The sequence below is a fragment of the Aythya ferina genome, assembly GCF_964211825.1.
Source record: "Aythya ferina genome assembly, chromosome: 16".
Classification (NCBI taxonomy): Eukaryota; Metazoa; Chordata; class Aves; order Anseriformes; family Anatidae; genus Aythya; species Aythya ferina.
This window is the reverse complement of record NC_140315.1, coordinates 9,476,621-9,489,716: the sequence shown is the minus strand read 5'-3', so window position 1 is coordinate 9,489,716 and position 13,096 is coordinate 9,476,621. Positions and strand designations below refer to the sequence as shown.

Genomic DNA, 13,096 nt, shown 5'->3' with positions numbered 1-13,096 from the left:
AGCACTGTGGAAAGAACCTGTCTTCAACTGTAGCTATGGACTTTGTTAGCCACCACCCAACCTGAGGACCTTCAGGGCATCAATATCTGGCAAAGAGCTCTGCCTTTCTCTTTCAAGTACCGGCTTCTCCTTGTCCATGTTTCCTGGGCTGGCCAGGTCCATTGGTCTTGTGGTCTTGTGGTCCAGGGCCCAAATAACATCTCTACTGAATGGACAAAAGCTATTGCTCCTTTTTATTTATTTGTTTATTTATTTGTTTGTTTGTTTGTTTTTTATAGTAGCATTACTCCAGTTTTTACTTCTGGCTGAAGGAGGACAGATAATACTTTTTCTGGCCTAAAATATTCCTGGACTAAAGTCTATTCAAGTTTTTATATTGTTTCTAGGAAACTTGAGTCAAGCCTATGAATTCCTATCAGGCAGCAGTTTGTCTCATAGCCTCGGTGTCTTTCCTTGTGGAGAGCTGGAGTCCAGCTTCCTGCGTCGTTGAGCCCTGGCTCACTGCATCATGCAGGTGCATGAAACGTGGAAATCGCAGCTGCACTCCAGTGGTGATTGCCCTGAGTCACTGCTGCTCAGTGGCACCTGCAGGTGTGGCAAGTGGCTGAGGAGGCTCCTTGGTCACAGCCCCTGCTGTGAGCTTCTGTCCTTCGCTCTCTCACTAGCCTGTCTCCTGCGGGATTAAGTGCAGAGGCCTGAAATCACATGGGGGAATACACATGTTGTAGGAATATGTCTTTTTCCTCTCCTGTTCAGGCCCTTAAGAGCTCAGTCTGCTCTGAGCCTTTGAAAAGTCATCTTGCTTGTATTAGAGGGATTTTGATATCTTTGTGGGACAACTCCCTGATCTGCTCTACACAGGCTGTGCTCAGCCTGTGTGGGCTGAGCAGTTCTGCTGCGTGATTCCCTGTCTGTGTTGTGTGTGCTGGAGGTGGGTTTAGGAATATAGAGATAGTTTTTACTTGTGTATATATGTGTGTGTATATATATACATGTGACATTGTGTTCAAAAGAACACCAGGAGAGCTTTTATGAAGTTTCCAGAAAGAAGCACTTGAAAGTCAGAAATGCTTTTGTGACTTAGTTGGGTATCTGATGACAGGCCACATGCTGCTCCCTTCACAGGACCCTGCGCACTTCATTGCACAGGAAAGACCCACTCTGGAAATGGAACGGGGCTTTGGAATAACTGAGCTTGCCTGTAGGGCTCCTGCCAGCTTGCTGTAAAGATTGCAAGGTGTAGCAAGGGAGGCACAGAGCAGCAGGAAGAGAGGGCTGGCGATGAGGATTTTTTTCTGGAGTCTGACCCCAAGAGTCCAGGGGAGCTGCAGCTGCATCCAGTGCGATCCTGCTGGAATGTGCCAGGTGCTATCTGCTGCTTGCTGAAAGGGCCAGGTTTTTCCTCGGGGTACTTACAGTTGCTCCACCAGGCATGTCTGCTTTCCTTGTGTCGCGTGGGTGTGATGCAGTTCCCTGAAGTTCCTGGGTTGTTTCAAGGAGTTCATTAGTAGCTGTGAGATGCTTTCCTGCTACTGCATCTGTATGCATCTGTTTTACAGAGAAATCCAAACAGAAATGAAATATACTGTCTTCAAATAGACTTTAATAGTATATATGTAGGCATGTATGTCTTTCAGTGAAAAATGGAGTTAAAGCAGTGATTAACACCCAAAAAATATTTTTAAGTTTCCCACGCTTACTTCTGCAATCTTCATCTTGCGGTATAATTTTCTGTGAGTAAATGAAGTATGAAGGTGGTGCAAGATCCTTTCATGGATCAGTAATCCATTGAAAATCAGAAGAATAACAAGAAGAAATAAATGATCTGCTTTCACAAGAAGGATTGTCTGCTGATCCTTCAGGAATGTATGCTGGGCTTTGGTCTGAGTCTGTACAAGGAGGATAATAACGAGCTGACAGCTTGGTGTTCGTACAGAATTATGCAGGGCTGTAAAAACTAAAGGTGCAGAGGGACGTCACGAGGGTAACTAAGTGATCAAGCAGCAGAGGAAATTGGGTCAGCAAAGGAAAGTATTGTATATGGGGGAGATGTCCTTAACTGCACATGCAGGGGGAGGCTCTTTCAAGTGGGAAAAGACATTTTGCAGCCTGTATATGGATTTCTGAAAACTGTGCTGGGAAGCAGCCAGAAAACCAACAGAAAATGGGGAGCTTTTAGAAAAGGGGCAGAGAGCAAAACAATGTTCAGCCACGGTTGTGCCTGTGCCCGCTCCACGTGCCCTGGCACTGGGGTCCCCAGGGGGAAGAAAATTTCTCATTGTCACAGCAGAAGGATTGGAAGCCACCCAGCTTTGTTGTTGGGCAGCAGGTTTAGGAGTACTCTGTCTGGAAGCACAAAATAAAGTTATACGAGTCTGCAAAGCAGGGTGTCATGCAAACAGGTTTAGGAAGAAATGGGACAAATTCAAAGAAGGGAGGTCTGTCAGTTAATGGTTAATGGTCCAGGTGCACCGCTGCCGCAGGGTATCTCCCACATGCTGTTAGCAGGAGATCTTAGCAGGGGAATACTCATTTTTCATGCATCCTGTGTCTGTTTCTCTTTCTTCTGGCAGTTGATGCAGGCTGCAGACTCATGTGGGCCTTTGGGCTGATGAAGTCTGGCAGTCCACATGTAGGGAATGGTGATGGAGCAGCATTACCAGGATGCAGAGGAACATGCTGGTGGTGTAAGGAAGGGGGAGGATGGGCTAAGGCACTGTTGTGGATGGAACTGCTTGATTATATCCAAACCAGGAGCACAGCACCAGCTCAAAGCCTGGGAGGCTCCTACCCTGCTGCTGGAGAGCAGGGCAAGCAGCTGGGGGCCTGGGAGCCTGTCTGCACAAAGGACTTTGGGCCAGGTTGAGGTCTGTGAGACGCAGTGGTAGAGCACAGAAATATTGAGACAACAGCTTCTGCTGTGCTAAAATATGTGTCCTGTGGCTGGGTTCTGAATCCACATTGTTTGCTGCATTTTTAAGACATTTTTTGGCAGGAAGGCATTCAAGTCTGTTCCAGAAGGTATGCTCCCGCATGTGCATTGCCTGGATTTCAACTTGTTATAAAAGGAGAGGCTCTTCAGGAAGCTCTTTGCATGTGTTTTTAGGCCAGCACATGGAAAAATATTTTCCTTTGCAAACTGTTTTTCACTGTGTGGGTTGTGAGGAGTCTTCTGTTCCCGAGCTCCTGGGGCTACTGTGGTACCACAGGAAATAACAGATCAGCTTGGATTTTACAGGCTCATCACGTGCTCAGAGAAGTGCAGTTACCTTGTGTTAGCCTGTCCTTGTCCGTACAGGCTAACGCTACTTGTCCCTGCACCACGGGGCTCAGCCGGGGAGGGGAGGCAGTACCTGGCCGCCCTGCTGCGGACAGCCCGACTGCATCGTGTTTTGTGCTGCAGGCAGGTCCCTAGCTGGGCATTTTGAGAGCTGCCAGATGGTCAAGTTGGGCCAATGGCTGCAAAAAGCAGTGGCTGATGCCGAATCCTCCTCATCTCCCTTGCCTTTCTTTCCTCTCCAGCTCACCACTAGCTTTTGGGCCTTTCTGACTCTCCTCCACACTCCGCAGCAGGGCTGACCTCGGGCGCCACAGGAACGCGTGCTGCTCCTGCAAGGCACGGCTCCCTGAGGGAGCTGCCATGCGTTCTGTGCCAGTGGCAGCAGCAAGCCCATCACCCCGTGCCTCAAGGCTCCATCTGCTTTTTTGGCCATGCAGCTCCATGGGCAGTAGCAGGTCCAGCCCCTCGTGCAGGGGGCGAGTTTAGTTTTCAGTTTATTTGCGCAAAATTCCAGAGCCCGCCTTGGGTTAGAGGCTGCAGCTTGAGCATCACTGGGAGCAGGATGTCTCGCTGCACACAGCACAGGATGTAGGATTTACGCCTTTCCCAGGGTATTTTCTGGGAAAACAGGCTTCTCCCAGACACTGCCTGGTGCTGCCCACGTGTCAGCAGCACAGGCTCTCTGAAGTAACCAGTTCCTTTGCAAACCTTGTTAAAGTCTTAGGGTGATCATGGGCTTTATGGTCTAATTACAATGTGAGAAAGTATTTCCTATCATTAGTTTTGAAGGCTCTGCCTCATATGTAATTGTTCGGTTATATAGACACAGTGCAGTCTTTTTCCCATTCACTCCTCTGTAATCTGGAGCACCCTTCACTTTGGGTCTGTACTTTTTAACAACAGAAGCAGTAACCCAACGTACTGAAACATCACAAAGCAGTTCACTGTGTTTGTTTTCTTTAATTCTTAGACATTCCCAGTATAAATCATGTCTGGAATTAGCAGGATTTTTGCATACAGAGAGTAGTTTGCTTTTGATATTCCCCAGAGAAATTCTTAAAATTGACTTTCCTTTTGCCTGTGGGATGCTGTTGTACCTCCTTTGGCATTTCTCCAGTGTAGCAGGGAGGCTGCACTCCAGACGTTAAAGTCGACCAGATTCATTGAGGCAGGGTGTGCTTGTTTCATCTAGGGGAGCCAAGGGCTGTGCTTTGTCTGCTGGCTGAGAAAAGCACAGCTTTTCTGGAGGAAAGCACAGCTCTCCCCTTCGTGACTTGTCATTTTGCTTCGGGAGAGCTTGTCTTCTCTCTACATTGAGAGGATTTGAGGAACTCCAGGATCCTGACCAGCTTACCTAAGCTACAGAGTGCTTGAAAGGCTGATCTGAAATAAGCACCATCTGACCAGAATGTAGATCTTAAAAGCCACAAGTATTTTGAACTCTGCTGCAAGCTTTGAGCCTGGCAAGGAATCAAATAGGGCAGATCTATTCACTGCTTTCAGCAAGCAATTTGGGCTTGATTTGAAAAAGAACAAAAGGCCAACGGTTTTGGAAAAACTCTCCCAGCAATCAGTGCTCTGTCAGTGCAAATATTTCCCTTGGTGTCATGGGGGGATTAGCTCTGTGAATCCTGGCTCCACTCACCCTCAAAGTTCACTGAACCAAGCACAACAAGAGCAGCCGTTCTTGCAGAGGGCTGCAGCTCTCGCAGCGAAACTCCTGAGCTCTGGTGTGCCAGGTTTGCCATGCATCACAGAGCACATGTGAGCTTTATGTTAAAAGGTAGTGCTGGAGGAGGTTGCTGCCAGGTTGCTTCCTGCAGGGCTTTGGGAAGATGGTCTCCATTTTTTTGTGCCTCCCCTTGGAGTCGTGAATTTAGGCTCAGTGCTCTCCAGCCCTGGCACGTTGCTGCCTCTCTCACTATCCCAGCTCTTGAATCATAAACAATGTGTTCAAAGCACTTGAAATCTTTCCTGGCAAGAGACTGCCTCTGCATACTCTTTGGTTGAGATCGAGCAATATTTAAATACCCAGTCCTGTGTGTGTGAGTCCCACAACTCTGGCTCTGCAGCAGGGAACGAGGACTCATGCTCACATGCGTGCCCAGGCTGTGAACGCCGAGCACTGAGTCAGGACGGGGTCAGACTGTGTGTGTGCAGGGCTGTGATCCGCACAAGCAGGGGTGGGAGGTGCAGAGTGCCAGCCTTGAGTCAGAAGTCAAATCCCTCCAAGGCCGAGCAACAACTCGCACTGACACTGCCTTTCTCTGGGGCCACGATGTATCGGCATGCTCCACGTGAGGTTTCGGCAGCCTCTGCCCTGCCTGCAGAACAGGCTGCGCAAAATGGGGGCAGGCATTTGTACCAGTGCAAAGTGCTGCGCTGGTGCTTTGCAAAGATCTGCGGCATGGCGGGTGCACAGTGTTGTGGGCTGACATCTTGTTTATCCTTCCTGCCAGGTCTGCCCATCAGCACATACGCCAAATACTGCTACCGCAAACTCCAGAAAGTAGCCGTCACCGGAGGCAAAAAGGTGAGTTGCTGCCCCAGTGCTGGAGGCTCAGGCTGCCTGCATGGCACTCGGCTTTCCAGGTCCCAGAGAAATCTGTCCTGTGGTGCTTGGAGGCCACTGCTGATTCAGTGATGGAAAATGGAGATACAGAGAGTGGAGGAGGCTTGGTCACGGCTCCTCTCCCCGTGGATGTGTGGGACAAGGCTGCTGCCTGGCTCCTGCTGTGCTCCTGCTGGAGAGCAGTGCCTGCCGTGCTGCTGGCCACAGAACTGAGTGCTTGCTTTGGGGACATGGAGGACAAAGCTGATGGTTGCCTGTCTCCAGGGCAGTAGGAGCTGTCTGTGCAAGGGATGCCCATCTCTGCAGAGCTTGCCCGGGCTTGGTCTTGCAGCTGGCTTACTGTAGAGTTGCCCATTTCCAAAGTCATGCAGTGGAGATGCTTGGTACAGGCATCCCCCTCCTCCCTTTCCTCCACACGGAGCTGTGAACGCTGGCATGCAGCCCCAACCTGTCCATCCTAAGTCTCTGAGCCAGATCCGGTTGTCTTTTATTTCTGCAAATCCCTCCGGGGCCTCCCTGCCATCTGGACTCCATGTACAATAAGCAAATAGCTGAAATACCTCGGGAGGGGTGATGGCTCCAGGGCGTCCCTGTTGGGGCAGAGCAGGAGACGTCCAGGCATGCATCACACGCCACCACAGCCCCTGCCTGCTGCTGCCCACTGAGGGGTCAGCAGAGCCCACGGGAGAAGCACCCATCCCATCCTGTGCTCTGTGCTGTCACTCGCCAGGCAATCTTAGAAGCCTCTTCCAAAGCATCTGTCAGAAGAAACATGTCCTGGATGCTCCCTTGGTGCCTGCTTCTCAGAGAGCTTTAGCAGCTCTGAGAGTGAAGCTTTCCCTGATCTAAAGCCAGGCCCTGGGCTTCAACATGCCTGGGATTCTCTTTTCCCAGGGCTGTTTTTCCAGCTGTCCCGTGGCCAAGTGTTTGCCTGGTGCCAGGGCTGCTGTACACGTGCCCTGTGCCTTCCTCTGCCACACCAGCACAACTGAGCTGCCTCAGACCCAGCGCTGCTGGAGTTGTTACCACATACAAATCCCTGCAGAAACACCTCAAACTCTCCAAAGCTGCCTCCTGCCAGCAGGCAGCAGCTTCTGTGCTCCTTTTGAGATGAATGAGCTGAGCCCTCCTGATTTTGGCACGCGCAGAACCAGAGCTGTGCTGCTGCAAGGGGCTCCCAGGGGGACATCAAGGTGGCACACACACGAGCAGCCCTCTCAGCCCACAGCTGCACTGAGCTCTCCTCTGTCCCCAGGGCCTCCGTAAACCAACAGTAGAAGAGATAACGCACGCCAGAAATGCCATCGTGACACCGTCACTCTTTGGCAGTTCTCTGGAGGAAATTATGCTGCGGCAGCAGGACATGTATCCGGGTCACAAGCTGCCGTGGGTGCAGACGCAGCTGTCGCAGCAGGTCCTGGCACTGGGAGGAGAACAGACAGAAGGGATTTTCAGGTGAGCTTCTGCGACTCTGTGTTGCTTTTGATCCACCCACGCTATCAGCCCTTAAAGCTAAGAAATCAAGATTGACCTCCGTGTGATTCCCCTTCCCTGAGAACAACACCCTGTCACAGATCACAAGAAAAAACAAACAACCTCTCCAGGTTCAGGAATCATCTGTTTAAGTAGCATCAGTCCATTTGCATGCATTAGCACAGAGGGGACACTGTAGTTGTGATCGGCACTTGTGACAGCACATACCCAGGCACAGCACTGAACTTCTATCATAGAATTATTAAGGTTGGCAAAGACCTTCATGGTCATCTGGTTCAACCATCCCCCTACCACTGCTGTCACCCACTAAACCATGTCCCTAAGCACCATGTCCAACCTTTAACACAACTTAAACAGTAGTTGCCAGTACAGGGAAGGGCCAAGCTTTTGGGTTCCTGGTGGAGCCTGCAGCTACAGCTGTGGTGTGTGAGTTTCCCACACCTCTTCTGGAGGAAGCCTGTGTGTCCTGCTTGTTTCTGTGGTGGGGGGATGCTGCTGCCAGGAAGTGCAGGGATGGTCCAGTAGGTGGAAAGCTGAATTGAACTGGGAGTGACTGGCACCAAACAGGGACTAAAGCACAGCACTGTACTGCCGTGACTTGCAGTGTCCCTTGCAGAAGGCAGGCTGTAGAGGAGGGAGCTTTTCTAAGAGCAGCTTGCAATGACCTCACTACAGTGCCCTGCTTGTAGCTTTGCTGCTTTTCTCCTGCTTTCAATGGGTAATTAACACTGGAGGAGAAGTTACAGATAATTATCACACGTGGGATCTCCCTGAACATATCATGCTGAAAGGCAGACTGGTGCCAATCAGAACTCTCTCCAGTGACTGAAAGCAATTATAAAGGATGACAGAATCTGTCGGATAAAAGCAGTTCATCAAATGCAACACTTCAGCCTTGGTGATGCGCAAGACTCAGGGTATTTTGCTCCTGGGTGAACATGTGAGGATTCAAGGGAGACAAGAAAATCTGTATGATGAACACAGGGGTTCAGGGGTTGGTTTGGTTGTGTGGGTTTTTTTTTTTTCATTGTTATTTGTTTTAAGACTTTAATTAGTTTTTCAGTTATTAAATGTAATTTAAGGTAGCTAGCAGAAGACTCAACTTTGCCCTGCATTAGTTTCTAATATCTTGGCTTATTTAGCCAGAGGTGCTTCTTTTGTCTGGCCTGAATGTGCTGCAGGGAGGCCCAGTTACAGGAAATAACTGCTTCTGAGGACAAAATGGCAGTGGATGTCTGAGTTAGTGGGAAGGAATCAGGTGTTTCTTCCACACCCATCTTAAAACTGTGTCTAAAAGCAGACAAGCCATTCTTTCTGACGAACTGCTTCTGTAGGTACTGCTGCTGTGTGCTCCCTTCTCCCCAGGGTCTCAGAAACAGTTTTGGAGCCACCATTTGCTGGCCTGCTGCCACGCTGGGCATATTGCCGAGCACTGTGTGCTCTCTGAAGCATCCTTGCTGTGCTTCTGTTTGCAGGATACCTGGTGACATAGATGAAGTCAACGCATTGAAGTTGCAGGTGGATCAGTGGAGAATCCCAAGTGGCCTCAGTGACCCCAACATCCCAGGTAGGGGAATGCTGCATGTGTGCACGGTGCAGCCTTAGCCATGGTACAGTGCAGAGGGGAAGGTACAGGAGCAGCCTAGGATGCATGCTGCTGTCTGGGGACATGTACACAGTGCTGTACTCTGCGAGCTGTCTTCACCAACTGGCTTTTTATTCTGTGCCTTTCTGCTGCTTTTCCAAATGCTGTCCATGGGAAAGCACTGGGGGTGGTGGAGAGTCCATCAGCGTGAGGCTGTAGAAGCCCAGCAGCCTGCAGGGCAGCTGGGAGTCATTCAGCAGCAGCACTCTTGTTCCCAGCAACTCTGACTTGACCTCTAAGGTGAAATGGGACAACTGCAGAATCCTTCCTCTGTCCTCCGGTTCCTGAGGCATTCAGTCTCTCTGCCAAATTTGTCTCTGAACGTGGTGGGGAGGTAACCAGAGCTGTTCTCATGCCCTCTGCTTTCTGCCCAGCCTCTCTCCTCAAGCTGTGGTATCGGGAGCTGGAGGAGCCTGTGATCCCCCAGCAGTTCTACAAAGAGTGTATCAGTAACTACGAGAACCCTGACGCTGCCGTGGCTGTGGTGCATCTTTTGCCGGAGCTCAACAGACTGGTGCTGTGTTACCTCATACACTTCCTGCAGGTAGGCAGCCCCAACCATCCTTGCCTCTGATGCCAGCCAGGAGCATAGAGCACAAGGGGGGTCATCTGTAGTGCGCCATCAGCTGGCATTTAGGATCTCTCATTTGTATTTAAGGTGGGATTAATGGAGGGAGGTTTTCTGGGCTTGTCCCTTGTTGGAGCAATAAACTATATTCTTGATCTTGTGGAGTATGGGGCTGGTCCCAAAGGGAAAGGTTGAGATCTGCAGGATGTTCCCTGTGTGCTGAGACTCCCATCAGCCAAGTCAGAGCATGGTGGTCTTCCCCCGTGAATGTGTGGCTGTTGGGGCACTGTCCTTCAAGGAGGCCACATCTCTGCTGTCCTTGCATCGCTTCTTAGGCCATGTCTGGAGTCTCTTGCCCTTTTTATACTGCTACAGCTCAACTTTTCCTTATTACCTGCAGATCTTTGCTCAGCCATCAAATGTGGGCAGAACGAAGATGGACGTGAACAACCTGGCCATGGTGATGGCCCCTAACTGCCTGCGCTGTCAGTCTGATGACCCTCGCATTATCTTTGAGAACACACGCAAGGAAATGTCCTTCCTTCGCATGCTGATAGTACACTTGGACACCAGCTTCATCAAAGGGCTGGTTTGAGGCACTGGCCCTGGGGTCCAGGACATTGCCCTAGGGAGTCATTGGGTGCTTGAAGTCTTCTCCTCTCTGCTTAGATTTCTTCTGTTGTCCTTGCTGCTTTCACACCCCAGGTTAGCCCCTGAACGTCTCCCAACATGTCCCTTCAAGGACAAGGACTAGACATTCTTGAAAGGCTTGGGCATTTCAGCAGCAGGACCTGGAAGTCCTTGGACATGCCAGGCCTCTGTGTGTCAGAGGGGGGAAGGCTTCCTCCTTGGAGCCACAGAACTGGCTGCATTTTGAAAGGGCTGTGACACCCACGAGACAGCTGCCTGAGGCAGTGAGATTCTCCATCTCCTTTCTGGAGGAAGAGTTGGCTTCAGGTAGGAGGACATTGCTCCTGTATTGTGGCACAAGCTGGTCCTGGGGGACATAACTGCCTCACAGGGATGGCACCCACTGCTATGGAGCCAGCCTGCTTTACCTCTGCAGACTGTTGGTTGGAGGCGTGAGGGTGGTTCTGGCACCCCATGGTGCTGCTGGTAGGTAGATGTGAAGGTGCGGGGGGTTGGCTGAGGCAGAGGGATTCCTGGGACTGCCCTGATGAGTGGAAACGTATTGCAGCCCGAGGAGAGATGTCTGAGCCTCTGCTGCTGGACGGCCAGACAGACAGACATCCTGTGCCTGGGAGCTCAGGCAGGCCAGCTCAGCACAGCATCCACCTCACCCTCTCCTTTAGGCGGTTTCAGAGCTACACAGTAGTGTGGTCGGTCTGTGGGACCATCCCTGCGTGGAGCTAAACCAGCACCACCCACACCATGGGGCCTGGGGACAAGAGGAAGGCTGCACACCTGGCCGCCTACAGATGCAACAGTCTTGTTGGCATCCTTCTAATATGGGCCATATCCTCGAGGGGTAACCCCACCAGCTTCGTAGCTCCTTTCTGCCAGGCCCTTGTTGCATGTGCCGCATGAGCTGACACCAGTTTTCCTGAAGAACAGCTGAGAATGTGCCGGTGGTGCTCAGAGCGGCCTCCGCGGCTCCAGCAACCCCATTTCCTGGCACCAGGTCCTTCACAGACAGCTCTGCCCACCCTCTGGTTCAGCCCTGGTCCAGAGAAAACAGGGAAGACCACCAGTGGGAAGAAGTGCCCCTGTGCTGCGGTGTGCCCTTCCAGGCAGGGCAGCTGCATTGCCTCTTGCCTGGAGTCAGCTGTGGCACCAGTGCTTTTCCCACCAAATTCTCACTGGATCTGCAGAGGGTGTAGGAAAGGAAGGGAAGAGGCAGGTCCAAACAGCTGAGGTGCAGTGGAGCGTGCTAGAGTACTGTCAGCTCAGTGTCCTCTCTTTTGCTTTTAAACCCCTGCAGCTTTCCATGTGCCACCAAGAAGTGAGGCACAGCAAGGGGCAGCACGTAGATTTCCCTGCAGCCTCCAGATACTGTTGCATGTTCCTTAGCAAGCAGCGATCTCTAATTCTGTGGCATCCTGGCATTATTCTTTTCATCTGAAGTGTTTTCTGTGCTGGAGGCAGATCTGCAGCAAAGAGCTGCACGCTGGGATCATTCATGCAATGCTAAGCCTACTGGTAGCGTCCAAGGTTGCATTTGCATTTCTGTACCCCCTCCCTTTCAAGTGGGGACCTGGAATCGCCCTCTTTGGATTGCAGGAGCCAAGTGGGGAGCCAAGGAGTGAGGTTTCAAGCTGATGTCTGAACCTGAACCAAAGGCATGGACACAACGTGCCATGTGCAGAGGGTGCCCCGTGTCTGTTTGAATCTCTCTCTGTGAGTGGGGTTTCCAGGGCACAACTTCGCTCAGAGGCTCCACAGTGCAAATCCATTTTGTGGCCAAATGAGCCGAGAGTCGTGGTCCCCCTTGTTACACCAGATGCTTCTGTGGTCCAGGAAACCTTGCTTCTTTGTCAGGATTAGCTGTGTCAAACATGCCAAAAAATGTGCAAGGATCTGCTTCACACACTCGTCCTATCCAAGTGCTTCCAAGGAGTTCAGCTCTGTTTCGCCTTCCAAAGTGCTGAGCACCTCATGCTTCAGATTTGGGGCCACATTCACAGAAACAGAGACAGGCAGGCGGTTACCAGCTTTGCCATGTTTTGCCAAAATTTGAACCGTGGAACAGGTTCAGGGTGCCACATCCTGGCCCCATGAGGGCTGGAGCAGCCATGTGCTTGCCCCCTTCTTTGGGCTGCAGATGCATGTGTCTGCAGCCAGCCACCAGACTGGTGATCCATGTTATTCCTTGCACTTAGCTGTAGCAGGCAATCAAACCATAGGCATTTGCTGCTATTACAAATGAATGCTTCTTGCCAGGGCTGTAAAATAGGCTAATAAATTACACTGGATATTACTTTCTTTGCCAACAGATTTGTAAATACAGATCAGTAAAGCAGCCTCTCTTCTGTTATAATAATAAATACAGTCTCCATAGTTGTCCCTGGTTCTTTCTGTGAATCTGATGTGTGATTGTGCCTGCCTGGAGCTGCAGGTTTCAGCCTGCATGTCAGTGTTCATGAATAATATTTGGGAACCAGCATGACATCAGCACTCGGAAAGCAAGCTGTGGGCTACTTCTGTTGTTTGTAATTCTCAGGGAGCTACTGTGGGGCACTCAGTGAAACTGGGAAGAGATCAGGGAGGAGCAGATAAAGGAGAATACTTTATACAGGAGCAGTTATCTTCTGCAGCCCTTCAGGGTCAGAAGGGATTTAGGCAAGTTTATGGACTATAGCTCCACAAACGGGTAGTCAGAGGATAAGACAGGGATGTACTGCTAATATCCCTAACCCAGCAGCTGTGGGTGCTGCAGGCACGTGCTTCCTCTGCATAATCTGTTCTGTTGCTGGAGATGTGGTTACACAGGCTGCAGGGCTGACCCAGCTGGGGCATTTTTATGTTCAGATTGGAGGAGTTTCTGGATCTTTCCTCCCCACCCCAAGAAGGAGCTAG

General features: G+C 50.9%; 1 protein-coding gene across 2 annotated transcripts in view; it reads left to right on the top strand.

Moving 5' to 3' along the window:
• The window catches only part of LOC311445806 (rho GTPase-activating protein 39-like), a 50,075-nt gene extending 37,495 nt beyond the window's left edge, over positions 1–12,580 (top strand). For both annotated transcript variants that reach the window (XM_084538296.1, XM_084538297.1), the window contains exons 6-10: positions 5,740–5,813; positions 7,108–7,307; positions 8,822–8,913; positions 9,366–9,535; positions 9,960–12,580. In XM_084538296.1, coding sequence (XP_084394422.1) covers positions 5,740–5,813; positions 7,108–7,307; positions 8,822–8,913; positions 9,366–9,535; positions 9,960–10,154 — 731 coding nt within the window. In that variant the 3' untranslated portion in view covers positions 10,155–12,580. The remainder of the gene's footprint in view (positions 1–5,739; positions 5,814–7,107; positions 7,308–8,821; positions 8,914–9,365; positions 9,536–9,959) is intronic.
• Positions 12,581–13,096: the final 516 nt, after the last annotated feature.